At 44.5% G+C, this 14,350-nt stretch overlaps 1 protein-coding gene across 1 annotated transcript in view; it reads left to right on the top strand.

Annotated features, from left to right (window-relative positions):
* CLEC19A (C-type lectin domain containing 19A) overlaps nucleotides 1-10,110 on the top strand; it is a 35,627-nt gene extending 25,517 nt beyond the window's left edge. The window contains 5 exon segments of the mRNA XM_007950590.1: nucleotides 4,441-4,458; nucleotides 4,646-4,724; nucleotides 8,225-8,356; nucleotides 10,007-10,052; nucleotides 10,055-10,110. Coding sequence (XP_007948781.1) covers nucleotides 4,441-4,458; nucleotides 4,646-4,724; nucleotides 8,225-8,356; nucleotides 10,007-10,052; nucleotides 10,055-10,110 — 331 coding nt within the window.
* Nucleotides 10,111-14,350: the final 4,240 nt, after the last annotated feature.

The following is a 14,350-nucleotide window of genomic DNA, read 5'->3' as shown; positions in this document are numbered from 1 at the left end:
CTGGTAGCATAGTGGCTAAGACACTTGCCTGCTAACCAGATGGCTGGCGGTTCAAACCCACCAGCCACTCCTCGGAAGGAAGTTTGGGCAATCCTGCTTCCATAGTGATACTGCCTCAGAAACCCAAGGAGGGGTCACTATGAGTCGGGGCTGACTCGACGGCACATAACAAAAACAACAACAACATGCAGGGGGGAGTGTGCCCGTGGCCATGTACAGTGTTGGTGGACAATGTTTCTACAAGTGTATTGGTATATTCTGTAAGAATTCCCAGGTACATAGTAGAGCTGACAAGGGACAAGGTTGCAGTCACTTCTGGGTCACAGCCAACTACCCAGAGGGAGCAAGTAGTTGGACCTGTGAGCTCAGAACCATAGTCTCAGGGGACATCAAGCTCAATTGGCATGACATACCACAAAAAACATTGTTCCACATCTTTCTTTGGCGAGTAGCGACTGAGCACTTAGAAGCTTGCTAGCAAAAAAAAAAAAATAAAAATAAAAATAAATAATAATAAAAGCTTGCTAGCAACCATCTAGATGCAACAATGGGTCTTTCCTCGTCCAGAGCAATGAAGAATGAAGGAAACCAAACACACATGGAAACAATTAGTCCAAAGGACTGTTACACCATGCAATTCTCTCAGCCTATATGATTATGGGACCAGAAGAACTAGATGGTGCCTGGTTACCACTGTCAACCACTCAGAGGGGGGATCTATGTAGGAGATCCTGGATAAAATGGGAGAACAATGTGGAACAAAACTCAAAATCATTTAGGGGGAAAAAAAGGGGTGGGGGAACCAGGTTTGCTGGTCTGATGGAACCCCTGAGACTGTGACCCGTGGCTGCCCTTCAGGTCTGGAATTGAACCCACTCCTGTGGCTTCCAGCCAAACAAAAGACAGGCAAGTGAGCTGAACATTTACATTAGGTAGATACACTCCTTGGAGAGATCAATCATGGGAGAATAGAAGTGCTGTGTATGCACAGGGAGAGAGTTCTGGGGGCAGGAGTGTATGGGAAGGAAAGATACTGAGGAGAGGTAACTGTGGGGAGGTAGTGGGAGGGGAGCTGTTGCATTGTGGGAAATTGCAGTCATTGTCATGAGGCAAAGTGTATGTGAGCTGCTGTGTGGAAAGTGAATTTGCTCTGTAAAATTTCACCCAAATCACAATAAAAATTAAAAAAAAAAAAATAGAAATCTCTCTTAGCTTCTACAGGCGTCTGAATTCATTCATAAATTCATCAAAGAGATACGTGGAATGCTGGAAAATTCTGAACCAGTCAAGGTCCAACCAGGAAAACAGGAATCAGTACAAATATTTAGAACAGAGAAAATTTCGTAGAGGAAGGTGGTTACACAAGTAATGGAATCTGAGAATTTAAAGAGGAAATAGGCAACCTAGAGATTAGCAATAGCAGGAAACCACAGCCATCTTAAGCTTCTGTAGGAGATGGAGCCACTGACGAGAGGCAGTGCCTAACAGAGACTCCCAAGGCAGAGAGGGGCACAAATGCCCTGCCTTCTCCCTTCCTCCCTCTCATGTCTCATCGGTGCCTCCCATTGGCTGGAAGTCAGCTGGCATGGAAGCCTGGGCAATGCAGTCTGTGGGGGTCAAAGGCACCCTCTGTGATACAGAGCTGAGCACAGCACAGGATTGGCATGGAGAAAGAGGAAATAAGTGGAAATGGTATAAATGGATGAAATAAGTGCTCAAAGAATTCCCAAGCTAGAGAGGAGAAGGAGACGTGTTGTAATAAAGTTGTTGTTGCTGTTATGTGCCGTCGAGTTGGACCCCACTCATAGCGACCCCTCCTTGGGTTTCCGAGGCAGTATCACTATGGAAGTAGATTGCCCAACCGTCCTTCTGAGGAGTGGCTGGTGGATTTGAACCGCCAGCCTCTGGTTAGCAGTCAAGTGCCTTAGGCACTACGCCACTAGAGCTCCTTTGTAATAAAGAGTGTCAAAGGGATTCCAAATGAAGATTTCGCTTCAGCCAGCCCACAGGGAGGACAGCTCAGCCTGCCTGAAGATGGTTGTTAGCTAAACCTTGGCTAACTGGGCATTAGAAAGGATTCCAAGACAATTCACAATCTTTCCACCAATCCCTGACCCAGTGGCTGTTCTTTCTGCCACAGCTTTACCTTCTTCCTCTTTTCTCGACTCCTGGTGTCCCTCTTGTGTTCATTCTAACATTCTCACACGTTCTATTTACTATTTTGAGCAATCTTTCCTCTTCTAAGTAGCTCCGGTGGCGTAGTGACAGTTCAAACCCATCAGCCACTCCTCAGAAGGAAGGTTGGGGAATCTACTGTAGAGATACCACCTCAGAAACCCAAGGAGGGGTCGCTGTGAGTCAGATCCGACTCGACGGCAGTACGTTGTGTTGTGTTTCCTCATCTAAGAAGCTCTGGTGGTGTAGTGGTTGAGGCATTTGGCTGCTAAATAAAAGGTGGGTGCTCTGCAGAAGATAAATGAGGCAGTCTGCTTCCATAAAGATTTATAGCCTTAGAAACCCAATGGGGGTTGCTATGAGGTGGAATTGACTCAATGGCAGTGGGTTTGGTTTGGTTTGGTTTCTCTCTTATACAGGTATTTCCCCACTTTAGCAGGTAACATTTTCCTGAAAACTTACAGAAAAGTTGAATTTGAATAATACATTCATTTGTTATAAATGAGGTTCAGTTCCCATAAAGCTAAATAACATTACACATCTTGTCTTTCAGACACAATCTAATTCTATGTCTCTGGCATTTTCTTCATGTTTCTTCATTTATCCTTTTCTTCATAATTAAGCGCAGTCAGCTTCTGTCCTCGGGGCATCTGATCGAGGTTTTCGGTTCTCATGCTGCCAGCTCACCTGATACTTTCCACCTGTTTCAGTTGACAGTTAAATCAAATTAAGTTCATTTGAACTCTGCTCCTTATCACTTGTGATATCATCTTAGGTTTCTCCATTTTCTGGTTATTTCATCAAATATGGGGAAAATATAATAAAATATTCAAATAGCTGCCCAAGCAGGTGCTGGTGAACAAAGGTGGCAATGGTGACAAAATGCCTGGGTAGTCACTCCACGAGATGACTATTCCAAACCCATCGTCAGCAGTTGACACAAGAGCAGAATTGTGTATGCGAGGCATCTGTGAATGCCAGTGCTTCCTCAGCAGGGTAGGACACCGCCCTCCTTTTATCATGGGGAATAATATTTTCAAGATGCTCCCTACAAACTTCCCCTTGCACCTAATTGGCCAAACTATTATATGGCAGCATTAGCTGCAAAGAAGACTGGCAAAGTAAAGCCTGGATTTTCTAGGTTCCCTTGTAGGCAACAGGCAAACTAATTAGGAATGGTTGTTAGGTAGACAAGTAACAGACCTTCTCCTGGTCTGCCTGGATGAAAAAGTTCATGCATGTAAAATACTCAGTATAGTACCTGGCATAAAATCAATGCTCAAGAAACAGTTTAATGGCATGAAGAAAATTTCTATGCAACTGTCTATCTATCTGTATCTGTATCTCTCTGTCAATTCATCACTCCATTGATCCATCCTTCTCTCCATCCATCCATCTATATTTCTTTCTTTGTTTTGTTGGTCTTCCATGATTTCTTTTGTTGGGTGAATTATTTGATCATTTCTTTGAAGTAGAGGATTAGGATCCCCCAAGGAGATACTACCAATGGCTTCTAAAGAGGATAGACTGTTAACCTCAGGGATTTGGATTTGCTGACAGGGGCATGTTTTGCTGAGTGAGCTATGCAAGCTTAAGCATAGAGCTGAATTTCCTAGGAAAACAGAAGAGATTAGGAGTGAAAAGGCCATGTAAGTATTGGCAGTATAAGGAGAGTTTTGAGGGAGAAGAGAAATGTTTAGTGAAGATTTTCATTATTTGATGCATGCAATGCAATGTAAAACCCTTCCTTTGTCTCTACGATACTTGCAATAAAAGACACCTTGTTCACTACTATTTTTGAGATAGATTTTAGTATTTAAGGATGAATAGCAGTGTTGAGTCCTGCTTTGAGCTAATATGGGTCAAATTCAGAGATGCCTGTGAGAAGACAGCCACATATGCGTGACCTTCTAATGTAAACGGAAGAGGAAAGCAGGATGGCATCATATTCTCTATACTTTGGTTCAGGAAGGTTAGTTAACAAGGATTGTTTTCAATTTCCAATTCTATCCTATGAAAGGAGCCCTGATGACACAATGGTTAGGTGCTCAGCTGTGAACCAAAAGTTTGGCATTTCTTACCCACCCAGTGGCTCCATGGGTGACAGGTCTGGCAATCTGCTTCCATGAAGATTACAACAAAGATGACCCTATAGCGCAGTTCCATTCTGTTACACAGGTCAGAATTGACCCAATGGCACCAAACCACAACATCCCATGAAAAGAGGCAATGACTAATATGCCACTATGTTTCCTACATCTGCAGCTGGGAGGAAAATGTCTTGTGTATGACCTCATGATCTCTGGTAGTGTAGTCCCTAAGGTATCTGACTACTAACCAGAAGGCTGGCAGTTCAAACCCACCAGCCACTCCTTGGAAGGAAGATTCGGCAATCTACTTCCATAGTGATACTGCCTTGGAAACCCAAGGAGGGGTTGCTATGAATTGGATCAGTCTTGACAGAAATGAGTTGAGTTGATGACCTCATGAACAGCTGTGTTCCTGGGAACCCAGCTGATGTCTGGACAAGACTTCACGATCATAGGCAGGTGAGGAAGCACTGGCCATCAGAGGGGACCTCTGCTCAGGGTTTCATTTTGACTTAACCAAACTTTTCCACAGAATCTGTGTGCCTGTGGTAGTTATGTTTGTGTGTCAACTTGGCTGGGCTTGGTTGAGTGGCTGGGAAGCTAGTGGTAGTTATTCCCCATGATGAGACTGGCAATCAGCTCCCTGGTGGGATCTCCCACAAGCAGCTGAGTAGCTGCCTTTGGGAATGTGGTCTCCTTCCTGTATTTAAGGAGAAGCCTTGGGAATGGTCTCTAGCCTGTGGCATGCTTGGACCCTGCATGTAGCTGTGTCATTGCTCAGCAGCCTGCTATGCTCTGCTGACCTTGGGACATACAATGGACTTAAGTTAATGTCCTGCCGTGTGGTTTGGTAACATTGGGATTGTGCCTTTTTACTTGTCAAACTTGGAGCTTCTCAGCCTCAGCAGCCAGCAGCTGTCTGAGCGAAGACATGCCTCTACCTCCAGTGGGCCAAGAGCAGGAGGCAGGGCCGGACCCCAAGGTTGAAGGGCTTTCACCCAGCCCCTAGAGCCTGGCACTTTAAACTTGGACTTAAAGCCTCCAAATTCTAAGAATAAACTCCTGTTTGTTAAGGCCATCCCATTTGTGGTTTATTTCTCATTAGAGCAGCACTCAGTAACCAGAACAGTGCCAATCTCTGCTATACACCCAGCATACAGAGGAAGCAGACACCAAGATGCCACAGGTGGGAAATGATGAATGTGATGTGAGAAGATATGGTGGGAACACATGGTGTGGAGATTTATAGGGGCAAGGGAAGGCCTCCTTTGGTTTGGGTCCTCCGACAAAATACACACCAGGACAAGATTAGTTATTCAGCCGATTTTCTGAGAGGAAACATCTGTGAAAGGGGCAGAACTAGGCAGGGAGAGCCCTCAGGCTAAGAGGCAGGTCTGAGATCTGCGAAAGGAGAAGGGGAAGAAAGGGTTGGGCAGGAGAAGCCTCCAATCCCAGCAAAATTCGGAAGAAGGCTTGGCTTCATTGATGTGTATCCCCAAGCATAGGATGGCATTGTAGGAATCTGCCATTGGGAGAAATGGGCCAGCACTCGTACCCCTGACATCCTCCGTAACTACTGGAGGAAGCATGGTCCCACCCCTGAGACATCCAGAGGGGTGGGAACTGGTGCTGTCAGTCAGCTCTGCCCCCTGCAGCTGATCCTCCTGAAGGAGGTCTGAGCTTTGCACGTCCATGGCTACCACAGCCTCCGTGACTCAGAGACATTTCAGCTAGTGTCTAATGGACAAATAGGAGCAGCCAGAGGAAGACCATTCCAGGTGGAGGGAAAACCATGGGCAAAGTTCTGAGGTGGGAGAGAGCTTGGCACATTTGAGGGAAGTGAAGAAGACCAGCATGGCTGGGATGCAGAGTGGGCAGGGTGGGTGGCATAATGGTGGGTGACAGGCTACAGAGGGTGGCTTGGGAGATCTCCTACCTGGCAACAGCATAGCAAACTCCACCTGGAGATTTTCTCCTCAGCCTTTCCCAGGGAAAGCTGCAGCTCCCTCAGAACACCTAGAGAACAGAACTACAGTTCCAGTTCCCGTTCTGCCACTTACTGGTTAGCGGATGATTAGGGACAATATTCTTTCTCCCTCTCAGTTTCCTCATGTGTAAAATGGACATGATAGAATGTGCCTTGTTGTAAAACATTAAGTGAGCTAATGTATTTAAAGGGCTTACTGTGGTGCTTGGCAAACTGTAAGAGCATACTTAGAGGAAAAACAAAACAAAACAAAACAAAACACTGCCATCAAGTCAATTCTGATTCATAGTGACCCTACAGGACAGAGTAGAACTGCCCCATAGGGTTTCCAAGGCTATAATCTTCACAGAAGCTGACGGCCACATCTTTCTCCCACAGAGTGACTGATGGGTTCAAATTGCTGACCTTTTGGTTAGCAGCTGAGCACTTAATCACTGTGCCACCAAAGCTCCTCTAGAATTCACTCAGGATGGTAGAATTTGCTATTACCCGTAGCAAAAGTAACAGTAGTGGTCAGATGTTTTTTTAAATTAGTAGAATTAAGCTGGGAATTATAATTAAGGGAAAAAATTTGATTTGTAATAACAACCTAAAAAATTGGATTATGACTTCATTTACTGAAAGTTATGGGAATTTATATCACAAGACCTAATAACAATAATAACGAACAATACAGTAAAGGGCTTGGTTTTGTTTTCTTTTCATTTGACAGGCACTATACTAGACCTTTTGTGTCAAAGCTTTAACTCAGTCAACTCTCACAAGCCTCTGAGGGAGATAATAACTCCATTGTCTGAGTGTGGAAACTGAGGCTCAGAGAGCTAGAGGATCTTTTTTTTTTTTTCTTTTTCTATAGAGACCCTTTTATTAAACCTTAGACAGGACAAAGGTAGTCATCAAGAATGAAGGAAGCCATCAGCATATACACAGTACAGAAGCTGAATGGTGTCCACTGAGTCACAGTCATGGTGTCCATTATATTTGATAAGAGTGCAAAAGAAATCATCACAAAAGCATAACTGCTGGCAGGTCAACTCGTCACTGTTGCAGGTGGGACTACAGAAGTGGGAAAGGGACCATAACTGGGGTATGTGCATAATTGCCAAGAGGTTAAGGATCTTGTCCAGGTTGCAGAGCCTGGAAGTAGGTGGACCTAGGATCTCAAGCTCGGCCCTCCCTCATAGTAGCATGCTATGCCCATCACATGGCGTGGCTTCTGTCACCATCAGCACTTTGAGGGAGACTTTTCTAAAAACCTGAATAAGTGAGAAATGGATCTTGTTCATGGACATTGCAAAGATGTAGTTCTTCCCACAGTTAACTTGCACATTTTATTGCAGCACCAATCAAATTCCCAACAGAACTTTTCTTAGAATTGGACATAGTAATTTCACATCAGGCAAGAAAAATACAGACTATTTAGACAAAGGAGAAGTCATGAAGGGTAACTTCCATCCACCAATGAAGTGTAGTAATTAGGGTACTGGGTAGTGGAGCCAGAGAGACCTGGATTCGAATCACAGCACCAGTGCCTTATTAGCATTGTGTGATCTTGGGTAGATCAATCTGAGTGTTAGTTTTCTCCTCTATAAAATGGAGATGATAATGTTGGATGTGCTGGGTGGTGGGGATAAATGAAAAAAGCACCTGGCGTGGCACGTAATAAACCCTCAATAAGTGGCAGCTAGTAATAATGGTAGCATGGTTAAAAACTTGTCTGCTAACTGAAAGGTTGGTGTTTAAACCCACTCAGCGGTTTTGTGGGTGAAAGACCTGGTGATCAGCTTCCGGAAAGACATGTGGCTGCTGTGAGTCAAAATTGACTCCATGGCACCCAACAACAACAGTGGTGGTAACAGCAGCAATATGAGATTAAAGGTGAAAACTTTGGCTCAGGTATGGAGGTGGAGGATGTTGTCACTGATCTGGGCCTGGCTCAAATGCTGGATTTTTCTCTCCTTACTTCTGGGAGGAGGGGCAGTTTGAATGGACTGATGGCTCATTCTGTAACTACAACTACTGGGATGGGGGACAGCCAGATGACAGCATCCATGCAGACCTACAGGAAGAGGACTGCGTGCGGATCTGGTCCCGGCCCACCAGTGGTGGGTGTCCCAGAATCCAGGCCTCTTGCAAAGGTGCTGGGGAGGTACCATGAATGCCCTGGGCACCTGGCCAGTTGTTCAGCACCTTGGAGAGTGGTCAGAGGTTGCTGGCATGGCTCCAGGGGCTGGCTATTCTCCACAATGGATGTTTTGGACAATATGTAATGGCAGGTCACTGACCACTCAATATTTTTCAATGACCTACCATAAAACATTGTTCAAAAAATCCACTATAGAACAATATTTAATGGTAGGTTGTTGATGTGAGGTGTTCTAATGGCACAATGGTTAAGCACTTGGCTGCTAACGAAAATGTTGATGGTTTGAACCCACCCTGGATCTCCAGAGAAGAAAAGACCTGATGATCTGTTTTTGTAAAGATTAAACCCAAAACCAAACCTACTGCCGTCAAATTGATTGTAACACATAAGGCCCTTTATGTGAAGATTACAGCCTAGGAAACCTATGGGGCAATTCTACTCTGTCCTGTAGGGTCTCTATGAATTGAAATAGACTCAGTGGCATAAAACAACAGGTCATTGTTGGACTATGACTTTATGAAAAGCCATTAGGAGTAGGAACATGGTGGTGGTGGGGGAAGACTTGTATAGAGAATAGTCAAAGGGTGGTGCTTCTGTTCTTTGTCAGCTCCCTCACATACCCAAATTCAAAGCCCAACCCAGGCTCATGCTCCCGAACATTAGAACGTGGCTACTCCTAGAGGGGCACTGAGCTGTATGTAATAAAAAGAGTACAGACCTAGGTTCAAATCTTGGCCTGATTGCTTCCTAGCTCTGTGTCCTTGTGGGGAAATTACTTACCCTCTCTGAAATTCTGTTTCCTCTTCTATAAAATGTGCTTAGTTGTTTCTACCTACAAGGCTGTTATGAGGATTAAAGGTGGTCCAGTTGATACAGTATAATGCCAAGAAAAAGGGCTCTAGATTTGGCTGCCCTTGTTTGAATTCCAGCTCCACTCCTTACTAACAGTGCAGCCCTGAGTAAGTATCTTATCCTCTTGGTGCCTCAGATTTTTCATCTGAAAAATGGGCTAATGATACTTAACTCACAGAATTGATGAGAAAGATAAAAAAGGTAATGTATACAAAGTCTCTACCTACGATCAGCATTTGGTAGTAGCAGTCACCGTCATCATTGTCAACAACATTGTCACTCCTCACACCTTAACAAGTAAAAGCTATTCATTAGTTTATCTATAAACTGTTCATTTTGCAGATGAGGAAATTGAGGCTCTGAGAGGTTAAGAGACTTGTTTGAGGTCACACAATAAGCAAGAGAGGATTTGGGGACTACAGAACTGGGTCTAAAGAATTCCAGACCCGAGTATTGAACTGCTATTCTCTCTTTGCTTCTTTGTCTTTTCCTAACTGGAGAGGGAGAGATGGAACAGTGACTTATTCTGTGAGCCATCCCGGAGCCTGGAGCCTGCTCATCCAAGGTGCAAGCCAAGACCAGCCTTAATGAGACAATAACAGTAGACAGAAACTCTGCCAAACATCAGCAAGGAAGGGCTGCCAGTATAGACAAGGCCTGTTGGGGGAAGCTTCTACCCCAGTGGGGTGGTGGTGGGGTTACTTTTATTGTGGTGGGTGGACCTTCACCCAGACTCTCTGCTTTTTTTCTACCGCGGCTGTGAGGTCATGGAATGATCATGCCTGCAGCCAAGAATTCCCCTTTGCTGCAAGATCCCATCTCTGACCATCTGCTGTGCCAGTCTTGCCCCCCTCAAGTGAGCCCCAACTCCAGCATTGTCTTGTAGTTGTACCTAGGGTAGAGTTGACATTCAATAAATGTTAAAAACACAAAGAAGGTAAATTTCCCAAAGATTTAAAATAAGCAAATCTTAAAACTACAGGGTTGTCACTTGGTTACAAATGACAGGAAACCCTCACTCAAATTGGGGGTGGAGAGGAGGCCGACCCCAAAAGGGGGTGGGTTGACAGAAGTCCGGGAGTTGCTCTGGATTCAGAATTGAGTGTCACTGGCCTGGCTCAGGTCACACATCCATCCCTGAAGTGGTCCCTTTGGCCTATGCTGACTGGCGAGGCCCTGCTCAGAAGCACATCTGTAGGGATGGGAGTCAATGTCATCTGAACCACATGGGCCAAAAGAGGAAGTAGTTTCCCCAAGGAAAACAAATCTGTCATCAGATGAAAGAATGGATGCAAGGCAGGAAATCTAAAACCACTGCCGTCAAGTCACTTTTGACTTATAGGACAGAGTAGAGTGGCCCCACTGAGTTTCCAATGAAGATCAAACACTACAGCCTTCAGTATGCAATACCCCTTAGCAGAAGAAAATGGGGATTCTCACAACTGGACCAATAAGCAACATCAGGATAAATGGAGAAAAGATTGAAGTTCTCAAGAATTTCATTTTATGTGGATCCATGATCAATCCCCATGGAAACAGCAGTCAAGAAAGTAAATGACACATTGCATTAGGAAAATCTGCTGCAAAAGATATCTTTAAAGTGTTAGAAAGCATCCAGATATTATTTACATTAATTAATATTATTTACATTAATATTATTATAAATATTTATTATTTAGATTAATTAATATTATTTATTATTTAGAAGACAAAATATTATTTTGTCTTTGCCCTGTTTAAGACATAATAAAAGGGACATAATAGAAAAAAAAAAGTGTTAAAAAGCAAAGATGTCACTTTGAGGACTAAGGTGCCTGACCCAAGCCATTTTGGATCCCCTCACATGCATTTGAAATCTGGACAATGGATAAGAAAGACCAAAGAAGGATTGATGCCTTTGAATTATGGTTCTGATGTGGAGTATTAAATACAGTGGACTGCTAGAAGAATGAACACATCTGTCTTGGAAGAAGTACAGCCAGAATTCTCCTTAGAAGGAGGATGGTGAGACTTCATCTCATGTAATTTGGACATATTATTAGGAGGAACCCGTCCCTGGAGAAGGGCATCATTGTTGGTAAAGTCAAGGGTCCATGAAGACCCTCAACAAGATGGATTGACACAGTGGCTGCAACAATAGGCCCAAACATAGCGATAATTGTGAGGACGGTGCAGGACCAGGTAATATTTTGTTCTGTTGTACATGGGGTCACTATGAGTCAGCATCAACTCAACAGCACCGAACAACAACTAACAACAACCATCTCTAAAGAAGCAGACTAGCACATCTTTCTCCTGCAGAGCAACCAGTGGGTTCAAACTGCCTTTCAATTGGCAGCCAAGTACTTTAACCACTATGCCACCAAGACTCCCGTGGGAAAAATAATGGATTTTTATTAATGGAAGGAGCATTGAACTTCCGGCAGGAAATCAGGGATCCTGGGTTCTAGTCCTCATTCTCTGAATCTTGTTTCTGCTTAGCTGTGGACTGGGAGAAGGAAAAAAAAAAAATCTGGCCCCAGTGAAAAGTGAAAGGGAGTATGAAATATGCAAAAAGCAAGTGGATTGGCACTAGGTAAATTACTCTGCCTCTCAGACTTTACACTAAGAATTGCTCCTGGTCCCCAAACTGAAAACAACATGTTCTAATTACATCTCATTCTAAGGTGAGAGTGAACAATGGACCTGTTACCTTCCCCCAGCAATTCCATAAGGGTCCAAGGAATTGACCTATCAACATCAACCACTGCTTCTCACTCCACTGCCTGGCCGGTATAAAAAGACGAGTGGGAGAAGTCAAAGACAGAGGTCCTTGGCCTTGTGGGGAGTGTAGTGTTCACAGTGAAGGGGGTTCTCAACTTTCTTTCCCATGGGAGGGGGAGGGGAAGGCCTCCTCTCCACCCCAAAGTCAAGTGAGAGAGCACTAAGAAATTGCATGTAGAGATTGGAGGTGTGTGCAAGAAAGGGGGAGCTAAGCCTCTCACTGCCCAGTAGGAAGCTGACTGTGCTGTTGAAACTACTGTCCCTGCTGGTGCTCCACCTCCGGAAAAAGAAGGGCTTATTGAGTATATTTATTGCATGTCCTTAGGAGTTTAGGGACATCTGTGAACAGATTCTGATGTCTACTGGGGAGCTTTCTAGGCTCAGAGAAGCAGAGAAGAGAAAAGGGACAGTGATCAGAGGACCCAGGAAGAAACAGATGGGCATGGGGCTTGGATGGTTTAGGAAAGGATGGTAGTGGTTCAACTGGCCCCACAAGAAGCAGCACAGAGGCCTCAGCTGCGCTATCTGTGAAATGACAGTAATACTACAAGGATACCTGCCGCATAGCACTGAGAGAATTCAATGAGATACTCTATGTAGAAACTTTGAACAGTGCCTTCACATAAACCAGAAAAACTAAATCTGTTGCTATCCAATCAAATCCAGCTCATGGTGAGCCCAATGTGTTACAGAGTAGAACTGAACTTCCTAGAGTTTTCTTGGCTGTAATTCCATGGCACTGCTAATTGGGTTTGAACTGACAACCTTTAAGTTAGTAGCTGAGCACAACCCATTTGCACCACCCAGGGACCTGGATCATTCTATATAAGTTGTTGTTGTTGTTGTTGTTATGTGCTGTCGAGTCAGACCCGACTCATAGCGATCTCTCATTGGGTTTCCGAGGCAGTATCACTATGGAAGTAGATTGCCCAACCTTCCTTCCAAGGAGTGGCTGGTGGGTTTGAACTGCCACCCTTCTGGTTAGCAGTCAAGTGCCTTAGGCACTACACTACCAGAGCACCTCTATATAAATTAGATTATCATTATTATTGTATGGTTGGTTATTGCCACAAATCCTGGGTAACAACTCACCTAGAACTCATTGACTTAAAACAACCATCACTTTGTATAGCTCTTGCATCTGTGGGTCCGCTGGGGTTTGACTGATCTGGGCTGAGCAGCTCTGCTTCAGGCTATGGTAGCTAAGACAGCTCTGCTTCTCACTGCCAATCTGTGGGCTAGCTGGGGTGGCTCTACTTCCTTTTCCTTGGCTAAGTGGGCCAGAGGGACCTCATCTTTCTTATGGCAAAGACACAGGAGGACAAGCAGAAACAGGCAATTTCATGGTCAGTTCTGCCTACATGCCACTAGCCCAAACTAGTCACATGGCCAGGGCCAAAGTCAAGAGATGGAGATGTACATTCTACCCTCAGTGAGGTCATGGCAAAGGCATGGGTACAGGGAGGAACAGTCAAGGCCAATCATTCAATGTAACACAATTATTGTCATGGAAAGCAGCAGGAGCCATAGGGCTGCCCAGATGGCCATTGTGCTAAAAACAGGATTAAAGGCACAGATCACTAGCAGAGCCATAGGGAGATGACACTGCCTCTTTCTGAGAGGGGTCTTCAGTGATGGAGGAGAGCTGCATCAAACTAAAGACTGCCCAAGAAAAGCACGTGTCCCACCTCTACTGTTGGTCCCAAACCAACCCATTGTCAGAAGTCACCAGCAACCAATGCATCTAGATGAAGCTGGAGGGAGACTCTTGGACTCTTGAACTACCACCAGGTTATGAGTTCTGTAAGAAGACATCTGCCCTCTCTGTTCCCTTTCCCAGCTTCCAACCAGAGGATCTAAGGCTTGAAAAAGGAATAGGAGGAACAAACTAGGTGCCCATCAACTGAGGAATGGATAACCAAACTATGGTACATACACACAATGGAATACTATGCAACCCTAAAGAATAACATAGAATCTGCAAAACACTGCATAACGTGGATGAACTTGGAGGATATTATGCTGAGTGAAATAAGTCAATCACAAAAGGACAAATAATGGTATTAGTCAGTTATTGTAAAAGTCAAGGCAAAGTTTAGATATGGAAAGAAATTTTCTTTGTTGGTTACCAGGGGGGAGGGGAGGGGTGGGAACACTGTTGGATAGGTAGAGATAAGTATTGATTTGGGTGAAGAGAAGGGCAATGTACCACATGTGAGAGATCAACATGGTGGCATGAGGAAGAGGAAGACATAGAGAGGTACATGGGAGGTACAGACAGCAAAGATGAACCCTTTTGCACATACAGTACTGCATTGTCAGTGAAGGGAAACATGA

The sequence above is a fragment of the Orycteropus afer genome, unplaced genomic scaffold (genome assembly GCF_000298275.1).
Source record: "Orycteropus afer afer isolate SDZICR_OR568_19922 unplaced genomic scaffold, OryAfe1.0 scaffold00281, whole genome shotgun sequence".
Classification (NCBI taxonomy): Eukaryota; Metazoa; Chordata; class Mammalia; order Tubulidentata; family Orycteropodidae; genus Orycteropus; species Orycteropus afer.
This window is presented reverse-complemented; position numbering and strand designations above follow the sequence as displayed.